The sequence below is a fragment of the Suricata suricatta genome, chromosome 10 (assembly GCF_006229205.1).
Source record: "Suricata suricatta isolate VVHF042 chromosome 10, meerkat_22Aug2017_6uvM2_HiC, whole genome shotgun sequence".
Classification (NCBI taxonomy): domain Eukaryota; kingdom Metazoa; phylum Chordata; class Mammalia; order Carnivora; family Herpestidae; genus Suricata; species Suricata suricatta.
This window is the reverse complement of record NC_043709.1, coordinates 62,306,032-62,327,141: the sequence shown is the minus strand read 5'-3', so window position 1 is coordinate 62,327,141 and position 21,110 is coordinate 62,306,032. Positions and strand designations below refer to the sequence as shown.

The 21,110-nt window shown below is 43.2% G+C and overlaps 1 protein-coding gene across 1 annotated transcript in view; it reads left to right on the top strand.

Moving 5' to 3' along the window:
- Positions 1 to 396: 396 nt before the first annotated feature.
- The window catches only part of SLC4A8 (solute carrier family 4 member 8), a 75,319-nt gene continuing 54,605 nt past the window's right edge, over positions 397 to 21,110 (top strand). Inside the window, exons 1-2 of the mRNA XM_029955499.1 lie at positions 397 to 586; positions 14,398 to 14,479. Of these exons, the coding sequence (XP_029811359.1) occupies positions 542 to 586; positions 14,398 to 14,479 (127 nt within the window). The 5' untranslated portion in view covers positions 397 to 541. The remainder of the gene's footprint in view (positions 587 to 14,397; positions 14,480 to 21,110) is intronic.

The following is a 21,110-nucleotide window of genomic DNA, read 5'->3' as shown; positions in this document are numbered from 1 at the left end:
AGAAGGCCCTTTCCCCTCATCGTCAGTTCCTTCCTTCTTCAATTCCAAAGGAAGTTTCCCCATAATTTAAAAACCATTACCTAAGGAATAACATCAGAATTAGATTAGAAACTTTCTTAGTTTTCAAGGGTCAGGTGCAGCCGCAAATAGAAGCATGAGATTTTCAATTTCTAGCAACCAGTTGGAAGGACCTTTAAGCCCAGAGGCCCCTGAAGGGAGGGTGGCGGTTTCCAAGGCAACCGGGCCCGGAGCGGTAGCCTCCCCGGGCTCCCTTCTCCTCCTCCTCCTCGCGGTAGCCCTGGGTACCGCCGGACAGCGTCCTCCCGTGCTCCGCGCGCTGATTGGCCGCCCAGGTCGCACGCTGATTGGCTGCGGCGAGGCCTCGCGGGCCGGTGGCAATGGAGGCGGCGGCGGTTGATGGTTGACCGTTGGCTCCAGGGTAAGGGTCGCCGCTCGGGCGATCGGCTCAGAGCCGAGCGGAGCGCGCGGGCTGCTGACGCTCGGCCTGGAGCCGGCGGGCGAGACCTAGCTGGGCTCAGCCATGCCAGCCGGGAGTAACGAGCCGGACGGCGTCCTCAGCTATCAGGTAGGGCCCCGCCTCCCGCCCCTCCCCGGGGCTCAGCCTCTTCATCCTCTGCCCACCCTCCTGCCTCTGCCCCCGAGCCGGGCTCCGCAGGCCACTCCCTGAGGGTGAGGGGAGGCCAGCTCGGGACACCAGGGGGCGCTCCGGGCGTTTGGGTAATCGGGCCGGGGCCGCGAGAGGGTGACCTTGGGCCGAACCTGGGAACCGGCGGATCACTGCCGCATCCCTCGCGAGGCCGGCAGAGGAACCCGGGCGGTGACCCCTGTTCTCCTCGGGTGCTCTCTCTTGGGAGAGAGGCCGGCTTCTGGCCTGGCGGTGTCCTGTTGGAACGTGGGAGAAAGGGTGGCTAGGGATCTTGCCCTGGTGGGGCAGGTCTCCTCTTTGTGTCGTTATTTCTGGAGATTTCTGTTTCCTCGGTGGCTCAGAGAAAGAGCTGGAAAGACTGGAGGCTGGGACCAGACCCCATTAGTGCGGCCGGCTCTCTGAGTCTCTCCATCCCATTGGGCCGACAGCTGACAACTTCTGGGAAGGGAAGGGGAAATGGGCTGGGGAAGTGAGGAGAGGTCAGGAACAGGTGTTTATTTAAGGGAATGAGGAAACCAGGCTTAAGTAAGCCATAGCTCAACTGTTGGGGTGGCAAATATAAGGAAAAGCATTGGACTAGGTGTCAGAGACTGTAGGCTCAAATCCCGTGTCTGCCTTGCCCTGGCTTTGTGACCTTGAGTATGTCACTTGCCTCCTTGAACCTCAGTTTCTCCATCTAGTAAAATGCAAATGATAATATTTGCGTTGCTTTCACAGTGTTGTTTTGGGGACTAACGTGCTATTTGTGAAAGGTTTATTGTGTGACAACCAGTAAGTGAGTGGTCGCTCATTGAATTCTCACTCCCCCCTTTCCTGTACGGTGATTGGGTGGTCTAGTTACTGCTCTGGAAAGAGAGATTGAAGTGGGGGTCAAGTATGAAATGGGGGACTGTGGAGATGATGATGGGCTTTCTTAGGAAGGATGATGAGTCTGAGAAACAAGTGCTGTGTTGATGTCAGTGATGGTTTCTGTAAGGAGGCAGGGGACACATTCCGAGTTTGTGTCCGAGATGGACTCTCTCCTCTTCTTCCTGGTAATAGTTTGCCTCTAGACGATCCATGATTCCTTCTTTGCTTGCTCCATCCAAAAAGGAGCCACATTTTGGAAAATCTGTCCATATCCTATTCCCCTAAGACCTACCGAAGTGTATCCAATCTATGTTGGAGATATAGTGATGAGCAAAAATATGCAATGTTCTTGTCTCCCTGGAGCTTCCTGTCTTGGGGAGTGGGGAGAAAGAACCATGTTTAATCAAATAATCACACAAGTAAATGTATTATTATGAACTGTGATGCGTGTTTTCAAAGAAAGAGGGGCAGCCTCTCAGTGGTTCCAGCCTTGATCTCAGATGAGAGAAGATTTGCTAAGGAAGAAAATTAGAGATCTAAAGAATAAGTATCAACTGAGGGAAGAGGGAGATCAAAGGATCTTGGAGACAATGAGAATAGCAGAAAGGGGACACATCTAGTTAGAGGGCCTGAAAGAAGGTCAGTGTGGCTGGAACCACAGGGAGCAATGAGGAGATGTATTCTGGAGTCGGAACACAACGGGGCACACAGGGCCAGTACAGTCCATCCTGAGAAAGTTGGTACTTTTTTGAGGAACAAGAGGAAGCCACTGAAGAGGCTTAAGCAGGGAGGGGAAGGAGAGAGAGAGAAAGAGAGAGAGAGAAACTTGAGCAAGTGCATAGAGAGAGTAGGGAGGGGCGAGAGAGTAAGCACCACTGAAATCATGATCAGATTTTCCTATTGAAAGATTTCTCTGGCTGCCGTGGGGAGAATAGAATAGACTGGAAAGAGTGTGAGGAGACAGTGTGCTTAACATGCAGAATGTGTACCGGTTGTATTGTCAAGATCATAATAATCCATAAGCTTCTGGTAGTGCTCTGTGAAACTGATAATTCCTGAGTGCTTCTGGGGTCACCTAGAAAATAATTATCTTCTTTACATCTAGTTCATGTAACTTTCATGAGCAGTGGGGTGGGGAGAAGAAAAGGAATAGAATAGGAACAGTAGGACCTCATGAAGGCTGGGTCAGGTGATGGGCAAATGGATACTTGAGATAGAGGGAGGAAAAGAAAGAGGGCAGGAGGAGGAAAGGAAATAGGGATGACTTGGGGGACAAAAAGTCAACTGATTGAAAATTACCAATGAAGCCTCCTACGTGCTAACTCGGCTGTGGGGGGCGGGTGAGGTGGGCGGAATGGACCTTGCAAAGGGGATTGTGCAACTTGATGTGAAGAGATTCTAGGCATCACATCTAAATATCATAAGTCTAGGCTGTTTTTTCTGGTTTAGACTACTGCACTAGCCTCCTACACTTCCCTGTGCTTTCTCTTGCCCTTCTATAGCCCACTTTCCACATGGCAACCGGAGAGAGCTTTTAAAAACTCAAACCATGCCTGATCCCATCTTGAACCCTTCAGTGGCCCCCCAGTTCATTTAAGAGTAAAATCCAAGCTTCTTATCATAACCAATCAAGCTTTAATGCCTCAGGGACTTCTCCACCCTTTCTGACTGCTTCTTCTCCATTCTCTCACCATGCACCCCTGCACTGGCTTTCTTTCTGTTTCTTCAGTATGGCAGGCTCCTTTGTGTTTTAGGACCTTTGCTCTGTTGTTTCCTCTGCCTAGGGCATGACTCTATCCAGGCTTTTTTGGGACTTCACTCAAATATTACCTCCTCAGAGCGGCTTTCCCTGACCTCTACCCACAGTCACTGTCTTTCATAAGATTCTGTTTTATGTTCTTAATAGCACTGAGGACTTATCTGACAAGTGTTCTTGTTTGATTTCTATATTATCTTTTTTGGAGAGAAGCTTCACAAGGGCAAGGACTAGGTGGAAAATCTTGTCATATAGCACAGTTCCTGGTATAAAATAGGCACTCAATCACATGAGTGAATGAATGACTTTTCCTGTATCCAAAGCCAATGCGCTTCTTCTTCAGGAGCTCACGGTCTTGTCAGAGTTAGCACAGAGCATCAGGTGCCCATTGCTTGCTTACACAAAAGCTGTCCCTTGTGTGCAGCTGTGCCTTTGCTCAGGTGTTCCAGCTGGGAAATCGTTCTCCTCTTCACCTAGAATATCCTATTTAGCTTTCAAGGTCTGACTCCCTATCACTATCAGAATTCAGCACTCAGTCTTCCCTGCTCACAGTACCCCCCCCCCCCCGTGCTATTACTGTCTCCAAAGTATGTGCTTTAATCACTCTGCATTACTGTAGCTTGTGTCTTTGACACCTAGACCAATGCCTGGCTTGCAGTGAGCACTTAATAAGTGTTTGGGAAGACATATGTGGCAAGGTATACAAAGGCTATATTGGAGTGGAAAGAGACTGCACTGAGGGAGGCCAGCTAGAAGGCTGTAATTTAGGGTGAGTTAATGAAGACCTACCTTTCTGAATTTTGATGGGATCTCTGGAGGTGGTTATTGAAATTCTAGGAGTCAATGAGCTCTTAAAGTTTCTCTTAAAGGGGTTAGGTAGTAAGGGAGGAAGAAGATCAGAAAGCTGTAGGGAGAGCCACTAGTTGGCACTGGAACTGAGGACATCTTGTATCTTCAGAGTTCTCCTGATCAGCACTTTCAGAACTGAGCAGAAAGAAGTGCTGGAGGAGAAGGCTGGAGTGGTTAGAACCCTCAGCATTGAGCCAAGTGGTGCTGGGAACTGCAGGGAGACTCAGGGATGGTGTAAGTGATGGAGGGGGGACAAGTGAGTTTGGGTATATACCAAGGTTTTTATGTGAATCAGTCCTGCTCGGAATGGAAAGCTTTGCAGAAATCTTCAGAACAGCAAGCGCTGGGAAATGGCTAATGATTGGGAAGGATGGCCGATGAGAAGATAGTTACATTCCATATCTTATGGTAGACCTGAAAAAACTCCTCGAAGCCAAGAGTTCCTGACAGAGACTGAATGCTAGTGCCCAATGGTTGGCACATGTTGGAGCCCAGCAAACGCTTGCAGAACGTTACTGAATAAAAATATCAACCATAGCAGTTTCTCCTCTCACCACATTGCAGTGTACAATCCATATTGCTCCGCCCCCTCCCAACACACAGTAGGTGTTCCATTCCTATGTGGGAGTCGGGAGCATTCTCTGTACCTGGCTTTACCAGCTCTAGTGGGGAGCTTTGGGAGGGGAGGGGTGGGCTGTCCTTCCAAGCAGAGATCGGGGGGACGATTCAGGCTGCAAATATACTTCCTTCAAATTTGTAGATAATTGTCTTAGCTCATAGTTTGCCTTGGCAGGGTAGCCAGGACTCTCTGTCAAGACTCCCGGAGTAGTTAGGAATCATTAGGAAACAGAAAGCAACCCTGTTTATTCTAGATCTGCTGCTAGGTAACAGCAACAAATCTTTGATAATGGGGAGGTTGGTTGTTTCCTGTAAGGGAGTAATAGGTTTACTCTGGTCTTGGTAGTTAGGGAACCGTAATGTGTGTATAAGTTTCTATTGCTGCCAAGCAAATTGCCACAAATTTAGTGGCTTAAAACAACACAAATTGATTATCTTTCAGTTCTCTACTTCAGAAGTCCAATGCAGCTCTCACTGGGCTAAAATCGAAGTGTTGGCAGGCTGTGTTTCTTTCTGGAGGCTCTAAGAAAGAATCTGTTTTCTTGGTTTCTTCAGCTTCTAAAGGCTACCTTCTTTCCTTGGCTCCTAGTTCCTTTCCTCCATTCAAAGCCAGCAGCATAGTGTGTCCCAAACCCTACTTTTGGTATCACATCTCTTTCTCTGACTAGTCTTCTGCCTTCCTTTTCCACTCTTTAGGGATTCTTGTGATTGCCTTGAGCCCACCCGATAATCCAGGATAATCTCCTTATTTTAAGTTCATCTGATTAGCAACCTTACTTCCTTTGGAACATTAACTGGGGAGCCATTATTCTGCCTACCCCAATGTACTGACTAACTAGCAATCGTAATACTGAACAGGAGTGACTCTAGGTGGGATTCAAGAAAAGAATCACTGAGAAACCATAGTTACTTTGAAATTTGAGGCCCTCGCAGGCTGCTGAAGAGTCAGAATAGGAAGCCCATGGGTAATCAGGGGCTCAAGGCCACTGAGAGAAGGTCTGGAACAGCTGCACCAGTCCTTGTGGAACCTTTCTTTCTTTTTTTTTTCTTGCTATAGCAGTCTGAATTCAGCAAGGAAGTCAAATTCATGGACATCTATAGGCCAGATTCACTGACAGGGGATCTAAGGGAGCAGAATTCAGAGACTTTACTGGCTGAAGAGAAAGGGAATGGGATGGCGAATTATTGGAAGTCCGGTCAGTAAAAGGTGTAAAATACAGGTTTGAAATACAAGGTTCTGATGCACTAAGGTTTAAGATGGTAATAACGTAGATCTTGAACTGTGGACATGAATGTATGATTAAGTGACCTGAGCTCTCTGAAATGACCTGGTTCTTTGCTTTTGGCAATATTAGCATGTAATGTTAATTATAAGAATACAGAGAGGCTTGAGTTTGAGTTCCTCCTATCCCACTTACCTCTTGTGTGATCTTACTTAGCCTGGATTTAAGACTGTTGTGAGGATTAAGTGGGCTAATATATATATGTAAGGCACAATGCTAGGCATATAGGAAGTGCTCAACAAATATTTGTTCCTAATACTCACTGTGTCAACTCAATTTCCTGGAAGTCACTTCTGTATTTGTTGTTTTAAAAATGGTTAAATGTGTCAGAACTCAATATGTGCTTGACTTTTTTGTATTGGGGTAAGGATGGGAGGGTGGAGGGGTAGAAGGACGTCATACACAATCTCTGAAAATATCGGATCTTTAGGGAAAAAGATGACAGGGGTCTTTAGAGGAAACAAGTCTGAGGGGATTTGAGTGGGGCAGGTACACCACCCCACAGGTCCAGAGTGGTACTTCAGGGGGCGTGAGTCAGGGAGAGGGCTCCAAATGGACTCCACTGCCAGCCACCTTTCCCTCCCCCTTCGCCCTGCCTCCGGCCCCCCCCCCCCCCCCCCCCCCCCGGCCCCCCCCCCAGCCTCTGAGGCTGTTTCCAGGAGCTGGAACCATTATGTAAGACTCAGCCCTGACCCTGCCTTTTAATTTGTCCATTAACTGTAAGTAAGAATCTGGTCTGCTACTCAGGTATAGTTTATTCATATTTTCAAGGCTCATAACACGATGCCTTGAACAATTTCAATGTTTTAATGTGTATTTAACCCCCCTAGTTCTTTTCATATTATCTAGTCCTTGAGGTAGGCACCCAAAGCAATTCACATTTACATAGTGGGTCATTGTCAGTGAGCTATGAGGAGGTACAGAAAAAAGGAGACTTAGAAACATTGCCTTTTCTCTAGTCCACTCTTCTTTCCCTCCTCCCTTCTTTCCTTTTTCTCCCAAACTTATATAACGTGGTTCTCATGATTCTAATCTTTTCTGAGTCACAAGCTTCCCTGAGAATCTGATGAACGTTATGGACCCTCTCAAGAAAAATTACACTCACATGTAATCCTCTGAAGTCCATTCATGGGAACCTTAGAAATCTATGAATAAGAAATCCTCTCTGCCATAAATAATGATGGTATCTGAGGAAATAATAGCCAACTGGTGAGGCATTTGTAACAAACACAGACCAATGAGACTTGATATTCTCTCTTTTTTTTTAAACAAACTTTGTATATATAGTACTTGAAATTTGTAGAACGTTTCAAGCAGACAACAAAGTAGAAAGACTTGTAAAAGAGACTTGTGTACCCATGACTTGGCTTCAACAATGAACACACACTTACCTTGTTTCATTATGTCCCCATGCATTCTCCAAATCCCAGACATCATATCATTTCATCAGTAAAAACTACAGTATGGGGCACATTGGTGGCTCCGCCAGTTAAGTGTGTAACTCTTGGTTTCAACTCAGGTCATGATTTCATGGTTTGTGGGACAGAGCTCTGAATCAGGCTCTGTGCTGACAGCATGGGGCCTGCTTGGGATTCTCTCTCTCCCTTTCTCTCTGCCCCTCCCATTTGCACATGAGCTCTCACTCTCTCTCTCTCACTTGAAATAAATAAACTTAACAAAAAACTTTAGTATGTATCACTAAAGATTAAGGACTTTTTTTTAAGACATCACTACCATGTCACAATATTATTATTATTTTTTTAAAATAACAGTTAACTCCTTAATACAATCAAATGTCCACGTAGTCGTTTAAATTTATGAGTTCCAGGGTTGCCTCGGTGGCTCGGTGGTTAAGCATCTGACTTTGTCTCAGGTCATGATCTTGTTGTTTGTGGGTTCGAGCCCTGTGCTGGGCTCTGTGCTGACAGCTCAGAGACTGGAGCATGCTTCAGTTTCTGTGTCTCCCTCTCTCTCTGCCCCTCCCCTGCTCATGTTCTGTCTCTGTCTCTTTCAAAAATAAACATTAAAAAATTAAAAAAAAATGAATTTATGAGTGCTTTATAATTTTTAAAATAGTTGGCTTATTTGAACCAGGATACAAATGAGGTCCACATATTCACATTCAAGGCTGACATTTCAAATGCTTTGGCTGATGGTGTTTGACAGCGGCTGTGTTTTCTTTGGCAAGACAAAGAAAGTGGATGAACAATTATTAGTGAATGTAGGCTGTGGTTAACCAGTCTAGATTAAGGAAAAAAGTCAATTTTTCAACCTGAATGTTTCAGGTGATTGACCTTGCTCTCCATATTTTGCTTTTATAGTTCTTAGTCATAAAATCAATTATCCCACCCTTCCTCCTTCCTCCAGATTCTTGCTGTGTTCTATGCGATGCCAGGTAACTGTGGGCAGTGCTAAGCATTGTAACTGTGGACAGTGCTAAGCATTGTAGGTCCCTGTCCTTTGGACCTACAAACCTGTGGGGAAGCCAGCATGAAAAATTATTTATATATATGAATTTATGAGAAAATATATAATCACATGATAAAGAATTCAGAAAACTAGTATTTATTCATCAAAGTTTGTGGATACTTACCATGTACCGGACATTATAGTAGCTGCTAGGTACATAGCGGTGGATGTAGACACAGCACCCTTGCCTCTGCAACTTACAAGTGTCCAAACTACTTACAGTTAGCTACTGTATTGGGCTCTAAGAATATAAAGATGAAAAATTGTGGCTGCTACCATCAGAAAATCCATGATCTAAAAGATGAGCTAGATAAAGAACAAATCTAAAATAAAGGCACGTTTTTCCACTTAAAATTTATTCTGTAGAAAGATCTTCATACGAGAGTCTTTAGAGCTTAAACTAGAGTGAAACTGACAAGCTTTGGAAAATTGACCTGGAGTGCGGGTGGTGGTGAGGAAGACATTGATGTTAAGCATGTATTAGAAGGCTTTTAAATAATTTTAAATAATTATAAAATGTGAAAAAATAATATTTCTAAGTTAATATATCATTTCACATATCTGTAATCTTTTAGTTTTATTTGTAAATATTTATATATTGCTAAAAGATAAGAGTTCTCTTTTTAATTAAGATTGTTTTCTTATTTTATTTTAATTTCAGTATAGTTAACATGCAGTGTTCTATTAGTTTCAGGTGTACAATGTAGTTTTTCAACACTTCCATACAAAAAAGATAAGAATTCTTTAAAAAAATAAGCATAGTATCACCTAAAGAAAAAATAGCAATTTCTTTGCTATCACAAAAGGTCTCGTCAATATTCAAATTTACAATTGTTTCAAAAAATCATTTAAAAAATAGCTAAAAAATTATTTCAGTATGTTTGAATCAAGATCCAAATAAAGTCCACACATTGAGATTGGTTTGTTGTCTCTTTTAAACTACTGGTTTTACCTTCTCTATCTGTTTCACTCTTTCTCTTCTAGTAATTATTTAGTTTAAAAAAGGGGTAGGAGGAGGGAGAGGATTTGTTCTATAGCTTTATAATTTTGCTGATCATATTCTTATGCTGGTGTTTTTCCGTGGAACTCTGTTTCACTGTATTTTCAGTAAATTGGTATTTGGATTTAGAGACTTGATCAGATTCAGGGACTATTTGTTAAGATTACCTAATGGATGATGATATGGTTTCCCATTAGGAGGCATATAATATCTGGTTGTCTCTCTTTTGAGGTTAGTGGCTGTTGAAAAATCAATGCAATTGCAAAAAAGGATTGCAAAATGGTGATGTCCTAATTCTAACATTCCTTTTTCATGTATTTTATATAATAAGAAAGTTCTCTCATGTCTTCTATGGTACTACTCTATGGCACAATTTATATAGGAAAGCTAGGATACATTTTTAACAGTTTCCAAAATAATGGGTTGGTTTATTAGCATTATTCTCCAATGGTGACCAATTAATTTTGAAAGTGACATTGTGAACTCATAGATTTTAACATATCTGATATACTCAATCAGTTCCAGTGACTACTCTTACTGATGCTCAAATTGTCCTAAAAGTCAAGGGACTTTAAGTTGACTCCTGAGTCCTTTGATACAACCCTGGTGGCCTGTGAGTGCCATTTAGTAGAAAATGGTATTTTAAAAGACCACAGTCTGGGTGCTAAGGATACTCATTACTACCGGCTGATCATTTTTTCTAGGGCATTTACGTGAACAGAGCTAGAAATGTAAATTTATAAATTTAAAAACATTTAAAGATAAAAATATACTTGTTGATATATCCAATTCAAATTCAGGACTATATGGTTTTTACTTAACTTCTGTCCTAAGACTGTATTTCCTTTTACCCCTGCGGAGAATGCCGGTGCTCATGACATTGAGAGTGACAGAGCAAGTTCACATAAACACTAATTGGTTTATCTCACGATGCACGACAGTCTCAGAGGGATGGCACCAACACTACCACCAACAGATAACTAAACAGCAGTTTAAGATATCCTTAAACTCTTTTTATCTTAGGCTATATGCCACCAAGGATGTTCAACAGTTTATTACATTTTAAAGTTACTTGGAATAATATCCCTTGGAACTGTTATGCCATCAATTTGGAATTTGCTTTCATTGTGATTTTCATTTCTGGGAATTGCTTTAAAATTTTTTAGTTTTATTTTAAAATTATGTAAGATATTGGGGCACCTGGGTGGCTCAGTCGGTTGAATGTTGGACTTTGGCTCAGGTCATGATCTCGTGGTTGGTGGGTTCAAGCCCTGCATCTGGCTTGCTGCGGTCAGCCTGTAAGCGTAGACTCTTCTTGGGATCCTCTGTCCCCCTCTATCTGCCCCTCCCCTATGTGTGCTCTCCCCAAAAGTAAATATTAAAAAAATAAAATGATGTAAGATATTTAGAAAATAAGATATTTTCAAAGAAATCTAATTTACTGTTCTTTTCTTTTCTAACTTATTCCCTCATTTCTCCATAGGTAACTATTTAAAAAATTTTTTTCATGATGAGGCACCTGGGTGGCTCAGTTGGTTAAGCATCCAACTTCAGCTCAGGTTATGGTCTCATGGGTTCGTGAGTTCAAGCCCCACATCAGATGAGCTTGAGCCCTACTTCAGGATTCTCTTTCTCTCCTTCTTTCTCTGCCCCTCATAGGATTCTCTTTCTCCCTCTCATTCACTCATGCCCTCTCTCTCTCTCAAAAATAAAAAAAAGAATAAATAAATAAACAAGAGGAATTTATTTCTTAAAATTTTTTTCATGGCTTATTCTTCCTTTATATGTTTTTAACTTATACTTAATGTCCTTTCTTTTTTATATATAATTTTTTTTAAGTAAAGCTCTATGCCCAATGTGGGGCTTGAACTCACAACCCCTAGATCAAGAGTCTCACACTCCACTGACTGAGCCATCCCAACAAACTTTCTTTGATAAAAGTTTTAGCAAACAGTTAACAGTTTTTTCTACATTGCTTTGTAAACTTAATATTATATCTTGGAGATTATTCCATGATAGTAATAACATGTAATTTTAAATGTCTATAAACTAAATTCATAAGTAAAATACTATAAGTATTGGAAGCAATCCAAGTGTCCATTGATAGATGAATGGATAAAGAAGACATGGTATAGCACGCACACACACACACACACACACACACACACACACTCAGGAATAATATTTAGCCATAAAAAAGAATGAAATCTTGCAGTTTGCAACAATGTGGATAGATCTAGGAAGTATAGTGCTAAGTTAAATAAGTCAGTCAGAGAAAAAATATCCTTATGGTCTCACTCATAGGTGGAATTTAGGGAATAAATGAATAAACAAAAAACCCATACTCTCTCTTTTTAAAAATTTATTTATTTTTGAGAGAGAGAGAGGGTGCAAGTGAGTGAGAGGCTGAGAGAAAGGGAAAGAGAGAATCCCATGAGGTGCAGAGAGACGGGGAGTAGGGGGCGGGGGGAGAATCCTAAGCAGGCTCCGCACTGTCAGCTCCGAGCCCTAAGTGGGACTGGAGCTCATGAATTGTGAGATCATGACCTGAGCCAAAGTTGGATGTTTAACTGACTGAGCCACCCAGGCGCCACCCTCCCCCCTCCAAAAAAACCCCACACTCTTAAATACAGAGAATAAATTGGTGGTTGCCAGGAGAGGAGGGTAAAAGGTAAAGGGGATTAAGAATACATGTATCTTGTGGAGCACCGAGTAATGTATAGAATTGATGAATCGCTAGATTGTACACTTGAAGCTAACTTACACTGTATGTTAGTTATACTTGAGTTAAAAAAATAAGCATGTTAAAAAATACATACATATGTAGACATTTGACTTTCATCTACTTCTCTAAAAGTTAGTGTATTCAAGTTGTCCTCAAAAACTTTTCTGAATCTTCTCATTAGGAAAATGGATTGCTTTCCATTCAGGGTTGCCTCATTTGGGGACATAGATGATAATTTGTAGAAAGTATTAGAAAAGTAAGCTGGAAATTTGAGCAAGATCTGGAAGATGATAAGGATTTGATGGAGAATTCGGCGGGGGGGCATGTTAGATGACAGGACATGTGAGCAAAGGCATGAAAGTGAGAACATGCACAGTGCGCATGGGAGCAGTGAACCTGACTGGAGCTGCAGGTTTGATAAGAGAAATAGATTGGCAGGAATTTTTTTTTAAATAATTCAGGGTCTTGATAAGGTAGGTGTCATTATATTTATTATTTTTATCAAAAAATTTTTAATATTTATTTATTTTTGAGAGACAGAGAGAGACAGAGCGTAAGTGGGGGAGGAACAGGGAGAGGGAGACACAGAATCTGAAGTAGGCTCCAGACTCCAAGCTATCAGCACAGAGCCTGAAGCAGGGCTTGAACCCATGGACTGCAAGATCATGACCTGAGCCGAAGTCAGTGCTTAACTGACTGAGCCACCCAGGCACCTCTTCATTATTTTAACAAAGAATTATTGAGCACCTACTCTCTGAAAAGTCTGTGTAGGGTGTTGGAAAAACAGTGGTGAGGAAGACAGACAGGATCCCTCCGTTTTTTTTTTAAATGGTTTTTAAATTTATTTTTGACAGAGAGAGACAGTGCAAGCAGGGGAGGGTCAGATAGAGAGGGACATACAGAATCTGAAGCAGGCTCCAAGCTCTGAGCTAGCTGTCAGCACAGAGCCTGATGCGGGGCTTGAACCCACGAACCATGAGATCATGACCTGAGCTGAAGCTGGTTGCTTAACCGACTGAGCCACCCAGGCGCCCCAGGGTCCCTCCCTTAAAGAGCAGAGACATTTCATTACAGAGAAGTACAGTGTGCAATGAGGGCTTATAAACAGGGGGACCTAGCGTAGATCAGGGACGAGGGAAGCCTTCCCCAGGAAGTGCATTGAGTCTAAGATCTGTGGGATGATGAATAAGTATTGGCCGCTAGTGGTAGGGTGGGGATGGCAGGGAGAGGGTGATAGTTCTAGGCAGAGAGAGCAACAGTACTCAAGGAAGAAAGTGAGTCTGGTTCCAGAACTGAAACCGTGTCCAGTATGACTGAAAGGGCTGGGGAGTGTGGCATAGAATAGATGAGAGATGAGAATAGATTTGAGAGAAATTGCAAAGGAGGACCTGATAAGAAAGGAAACTATCTCTCTGAAGGCATATAATAGGCACTTAATACACGTGGAATGGATCAATAAATACATTTGAAATTTCAAATGTGGACTAAGAGACAGTGCTGCCATGGGTAAGCATAAGTAAATGAGCACAGCATGCTAGCTTTGGAAAGAAGATCAGTTTGGTGTTAGACACGTGGTCTTGTGGTCAGCATTGCAGTGGTTTGTCAAATACTGAGTCAACAGTCTCAGGCTGTAGTTGAAATTGTAAGACTCAAGTGAGGGAAACAAAAGGTAGAGCGCTCTTGCTTGGGAATTATGGTTAGAGGAAGAAGATGAGCCTTAGAATGAGACAGAGGAGACTTGATCAAAGGTGCAGGATGGAGGTTTTCAAGGACACCAGACTCAAATACTGTAGAGGGTCAAGGAGATCAGTCGACACTAAACAACAGATGTGGTCGACACCACTTGGACAGGTGGAGTGGGGAGGTAGAAAAGGCATGAGATCTGTAGTCACAAGACCTGAGTTCATTCCCACCTCTGCCTTTTACCACATTTGTACCCTTGGGCAATCATTGCTTAGCCTTCTCTAAGTCTCGGGCTCTTATTTATGAAATGAGAAAGAGAAGGGCTGTCATTTTTGTGTCTCAAAGTTATTGTGAGGTTCAAGTGAAAACCAAATGTAAACCATTGTGTTTTCTCCCCCCAAAGGTTGCAAAAAAGGGTCTGTCATACACGCAGTGCTTAAATGAATATTGGAATGAACGTATGCATATTACTATGGCTACTTATTTGTATTTCAACAGAGACCAGATGAAGAAGCCGTGGTGGATCAGGGCGGGACCAGCACCATTCTCAACATTCACTATGAGAAAGAGGAGCTGGAAGGTGAGAACTGCCGCTTTTGTGGTGGGGAAAATAAATGAGCAGCAGCCCGGTGTGGGAGGAGAACTTTGCCATCAGGAGACTTGGGTTTGAGTCTCACTCTTTCTCACTAGCTGTCAGACCTTGGGGGAAAATCACTTAATTTCCTTTGGCCTCAATGTCCTCATCTGTTAAATAAAAGTAGGGATATTAATACAGAGAAAAACTGGTGGTTGCCAGAGGGAGATGGGTGGGGTGGGGATGGGTGAAGTAGACAAAGGGGATTAAGAGGTACAAACTTCCAATTATAAAGTAAATAACTCATGGAGATGAAAAGTATGGCATGGGGAATATAGTCAGTAATATTGTACTATGGTGACAGATGGTGACTACACTTACCATGATGAGCCCAGGGTAACACATAGAATTGTTAAATCATCATGTTGTGCACCTGCAACTGACATAGCACTGGATGTTAATTATAATTCAATTTTAGAAGTAGGGATATTAATACCTTACTATTAGGATCTAATAGCATATGAGACACCACTTTGAGCACTGTCAAGTCCGATGTAAATATTAACAAATGATCTGTTCCTTGAGACTCTAAAGGACTTGTCAGATCAGCTTGTCAATTCTTGGCAACTGCCCACAAATGCAAATGCAAATATGTACACAATTTTAAAAGAAAAGAAAATACAATAGTTTTTAAAATTCAGTTTGGTTCTAAAACCCTGTTTCTGCTGCATCTCCAATATTTGCTCTTCCCATTCTAAATATGCCCATTTCTACCTGGTATTTTTATCTAAACAAGACAAGAGAAAACATATACTCCTATAACATATTCTTTAAGAATTCACAGCACAGAGCTGTATTTAAAAAAAACCCAGCTGGGGATGCCTGGGTGGCTCAGCCCTACGGTTAAGTGTAGGGCTCTTGATTTCAGCTCAGGTCATAATCTCACAGTACACGAGGTTGAGCCCCATGTTGGGCTCTGGGTTGACAGCACAGATCCTGCTTGGGATTCTCTCTCTCTCTCTCTCTCTCTCTCCATTCCTCCCCAGCTCACATGCATGCTGGCTTGCGCACACACACTCTCTCTCAAAATACATAAACTTAAAAAAAAAAACTCAAGTGAAGTGGAAGGGAAAGAAGAGAGGTTTTTATTGATCTGCTCTGTTCAGTTTACCTTATCAAGGCTCTTCTTTTTTTTCCTGTCCCACCCCTAGATCCTCACATGACCATTGGTGGTGTCCTTCCACTTTTCTTTTTCCCATAGGGCGTGGTTTCTGATAAGTGGTGATGTTCAGTTTTATTAGAGAAAGGCTTGTGTCCAGTATAGCTTTAATGAGAACCCCCATTTGGCTCAGAAACCTTTGTGAAATCTCTGCAGCGTCCCCTACAATGTGGAAGGCTATGATACAGCAACTTTCTAATGACTGAGACAGCATGGAAAATGTTCTCTCTGTACTGCTTGTTCCTGTCCCGTTTTTGGTTTTTTTTTTTCCATCAAAGTTGAATAATCCTCAGCGAAAACTTGTCCTTTGGATGGGGAGAGAGAAAGCCGTAGAGGCTGACTCAGCCTCTGTTACCAGGAGAACTTACGTGGGTGGCTCCTGGAGGTCAGGGGAGTTTGGCTATATCAAGGTCAAGTCTTCCAAGTTATTTTGACCAGATGGAAGAAGAGCCAGTGTGGGTTTCAGCAACTGGGGGAAAGGGGAGAAGGGAAGGCTGTGGAGGCGGGAGGCTGACATTTGTTGAATGGCACTTGTGTGGTAAACGTTTGATGAGGCACTTTGTACACGTGGTCGTTTTCATCTTCAGGGCAGCCCCGGGTGGGTAGGTACCTTCTGGATTTTCCAGGTGGAGAAATTGCTCAGGGTCATTTAGCCATGTAGCGGGTGAGACGGGCTGGAATTCTCCCCTTTCCGTTCCAGCACGCTGCCCGAGGAGGCCAGTGCTCAGCATGAGCCACCCAACCTCAACGTCTTGCTCCATCACATACGCATTTTTATATGATACAGACCTCATAGGGCTATTGCTCTTGTTGCCTCCCCCGTCCCTCAGCCCTGATAATCCTGTTGCTTCTCTACCCTCTCACTGCATTGCGAGAGCACTGCTGCTCTCAGTTTAGCTGTCTGGGCCCAGCTGACCTTGGCCCTCAGCAAGGAGGGAACCATGTATGAAGACTCTTGTCTGCCCGGGAGTAGAATAATAAATGTGGGCAAATTCTCTTGGATCCTGAGAACTGGGTTCCATTCACAGAGGTGAGCTGAGTAATTGGCAGCAGGAGCATCTTTTCAAGATGACATCATCTCTTCCTTATGCACTGGCTATCTTGCTATGAAGGAAAGCTATCTGTCATGTCATTTCTAAGGGATAGCGTCCTGGCAAATAGTCCTTTATACACAGAGCTTTCTGAAAACTAGAATCTTATATATGTTAGCACTTTTTTAAAAAGCTATTTGTTTTTATTTTGAGAATGAGAGTGTGCTCATGCCCGGGGGAGGTGCAGAGGAAGAGAGAGAATCCCAAGTAGCCTCTGCAGTGTGGAGCCCGACATGAGGCCTGAACTCATGAACTGTGAGACCATGAGCTGAACTGAAACTAAGAGTTAGACACTCAACTGGCTGAGCCACCCAGGTGCCCTGTTAGCACTTCTTAAGTAAAACACTGTTGGCAAATGGAGGACAAATGGTGCCTACTTCTCAGGCCTGATGTGGCTTTAGAGCTGCTCTGGAGAGGGAGCTGGGGTTTGCTCTAGGCTCAGTCACACTGTGGGCTCTACCCTGACTGACTGTGAGGGAGGCCCTGGGGCTCAGGCTGCCCTTAGAGTGGTGTCATCTTTATTTTTTTAATTAATTTTTTTAACATTTTATTCATTTTTGAGAGACAGAGACAGAGCATGAGCAGGTGAGGGGCAGAGAGAGAGGAAGACACAGAATCCAAAGCAGGCTCCAGGCTCTGAGCTGTCAGCACAGAGCTTGATGCGGGGCTTGGACCCACGGACTGTGAGATCATGACCTGAGCTGAAGTCAGACGCTTAACTGGCTGAGCCATCCAGGCGCCCCTGGTGTCATCTCTTGAAGGCATGAAATAAAGTCAGTCCCACTTTGGTAGAAGACAGAAGTAAACTGTGTTCTGATTTAACATGTATGCATGGTCCAGGGTTCTGTGGCTGAGGATAAGTCTCTGGGTCTTCTTTCCCCTTAATTTCCTACCTTCTGCTCCGCATAGCATAAACCATTCCTCACCCCTTTTCAGAACTATTTCAGAGATTTAGTTGCGGGATGTTGTTACAGACTTTTGTAAATGTGGGTCTTTGGATATAAGTTAATTCCATTAGTAGAAGGTACATTAAGCCATGACATTGATTCTTTTCATATATGAGAAGAGTCCAAACCAAATATTGGAACAGATTTCCAAAGATAAGCTCAACGAAGAGCGATAGTCATTCGTGATGTGCTTCAGTGGGCTGTCCTGCTCCCAGAGGGACACGGGACATTGCTTTAGTTACAGAAATAATGGCTTTTTCCATTTTTCCTGGCAGATCATTATTCTTGATTAACGACTAGACTTAAGATTCCCAGAACAGGTTTAGTGTCCTCTAATACGTTTTTAACAGACGTAAGAGCCTTTTGATCCTATTTATAAGTTTAAAAAAAAAGCTCACATCTGCTTCGAATGTTAGATTCCCCACTGTGGTTCTTGACTTTGAGTCATCCTGTAGCCCAGGGGGTGGAACAGTCCTCTGCACGTTCTAATGAGTTCGCGTGTGCGCTGGGTAAACAGTGTGTCCGACATGCCCTGTGTTGGTAGGTCTCGTCTCCCTCTGCAAGGTAGGTCACAGCTGCGATTTCTGCCCTGCTCCACACAGTGCAGCACCAGATCACTGATGGTTACTCTCTGTACATGTGTACATACTTATTTTTAGGTTGTTGGAGGAGAGGTGGGTTAAATCAGTGACAGTGATGGGCATCAAGGAGGGCACTTTTCAGTTTGAGCCCTGGGTGTTACATGAAAGAGATGATGAGTCACTGGGTTCTACTCTTGAAACCAAGACTACACCATTAACTCATTTGAAAATAAATAAATAAAAAATAAAGACAGTAACATTACACCTTTCCCATAAGTCTTACAAATGAATACTTGTATTTGCACACAGATAGCCTCCTTTGCACCTGTTTTAGTCAGTTGAGCATCTAACTTCGGCTTGGGTCATGATCTCACAGTTTGAGGGTTTGAGCCCTGCATTGGGCTCTGTGCTGACAGCTCGGAACCTGAAGCCTGCTTCAGATTCTGTGTCTCCCTCTCTCTCTGCCCCTTGCTCACTCATACTCTGTCTCTGTGTCTCTCAAAAATAAGTTTAAAAAAAAAAAAGAAAAAGAAAAAAGAAAGGGTGTGTTATAAGTTTCTATGTTCAAAGAGACATACCATATTGTGTAATAGCCAAAGTATTCAATAGATTTTTTTTGATCACTGTACATTTGATTGCTAATTTTCATGACGCAGTGCAGTTCAGATTTTCCCTTCTGTTTTGTTTGTTTGTTTGTTTTCTTTTTAAATGTGTTAGGGATGTTTTAGGCTTTATGTCAGCAAATACTGAAAAAAAAAATAAAAAAAAATAAAAATAAAAACCATAAAACAAAGGTAGCCCCCGAAGAGTAGATCTGACAATGACTGAAGAGAAAAGATGGGGAATTGGAAGGTGGAGTCTGGGTGAGTTGGTAGGTAGGTAGTGGGAAGAAGGGCAGAAGACTGTGGGTGGTGGAGGGGGGCAGATGAACGGCCAGCAAAGTGACCACAGGATTAGTTTAGTGAGGTCACCAGACTTCCAGAGTCCAGTTAAATGGAATAGATATTTTTGATGTTGTATTCATTTCCTAGTGTCCATTTGTTTGTCATCATCTCTGCTGACCTCACTCAGAATCCAGGCCCCAGTTTCAGAGTCCCAGTGTCAGAGTCTTCAGCCTAGAAACTGAAGCCTTAATTTTCTGACAGCGAGTTGGCCCTTCTTAGCTCTGACCCCTGCTGGGGCTTGTTTTCGTTTCTGCCCATCTCTGGCATTTTCAAAAGGTAGGCACTGTGGTTGGTTAGTGTCTGAGGACTGATTGGACCAAAAAAAATTCTTAGAGAAAGAAGAGTCTTCCTTTCCTAAGATTTAAGCTTTCCCTTCCTTCCTCCAGAGCCACCAAAGGCATCTGAAGGGTGTCTCCCCCATTATCTCCAGACTTGCCTCGTGGGAATTTTAGATACCAAGCAAAACCATGGGTCATTCGTTCAACATTTACTGAGCCCCTGCTGGAGTGCTTTTTTTGCAGCAACAAATAAGAAGAGTGGGAACAATAGAGCCATTTTGGCTTCTCCAAAACTGACTTTGCCGGAGCCTTTCCTAAGTTTGTACATAGAACCTAGATTGGACGTGAGAAGTCATTCGATCCAACTTCTTTGTTTTACTTTAATAATGACAGTGAGCAAATTCGCTGAGAAAATGAGATCTAATAAAACAGGTTCTAATACCTAATCACTGCCCCTCAATTTCCATTTAGAAATTGTACTTAAAATTACCTAATACTAGCAATATACCAACAAAAGCCCAGTGGAGGTACTTCGAATGTGGCTAAGGAGAAGCGGCGGTCCTAGCCTGCCCAGTAATCCTCTGGGAGGTTTACTGGGAAAGGAAGCTAATGGTTGGGGTGACTCTGTTAAAGGACTGAGAGTCACCCCTGATGAGGCTTTTCTTCACGTAAGTCAGGCTCTACCTGGACACACCTGGTTTTACATACGTAGGTCACTATTTTATTTTTTATTTTTGTTAAAAAAAACGTTTTTAGAGGTTTTATTTTTAATCACTCTCAACACCCAACATGGGGCTCAAACTCATGACCCTGAAATTAGGAGTTGCACACTCTACCCACTGAGCCAGCCAGGTCTCCCCCTAGGTCACGATTTTCAGGGCTGGTTGAAGTGGTTCTATGGGATCTAATTATGCTTTTCACTGCCCAGGGGTTCTTCATGATCTGCCCCTGCCCGCCTCTCTGACCTTTTCCTCCTCCTCTTCTTTCCTCTTCCTCTTGCTCTGGCCCCACTGGCCCTACTGTGGTTGTGGAATTCACACATTCCCACTGCCGAGCCTCTGGACTTTATCTCGCCTCGCCCTGACTGCTCTGCTCATGGCCTCTCCTCATCACTCAGATGTCGCCTGTGATCATCTTAGCTACAGTCTCCCTTCTCCATCCTACCCTCTACCCCAGACCATTTAGCATGTTTTTACTTGGAACTCTTATCAATACTTGAAATAGTATGTTACTGTTTTCACGGTGTCTGTCTCCCCCAACTAGAATCTGTGTATGGAGGACAGGGACCTTGTGCTTTTCACTGTCGTATCCCCAGCCTTTGGGACAGGACCTGGAACAGTTAGGTGACTCCAGGCCAAGTTGGTCTCAGGGGTATACTGCAGGGAACTAATGAACGTACTACAATGGAACATTATTAGTTAACAGATGGTATTCAATTTAGTCATTTTCACACTTTATAGTTTTCATTGATAATGTCAGAGGTTTGGAATCCCACATCTTAGCGGATGACTTCTGGTTCTGTATTTTTGTTTCAATAAAGTTGAAAGATGACTACACTATGTTCGGAGATCTGCCTG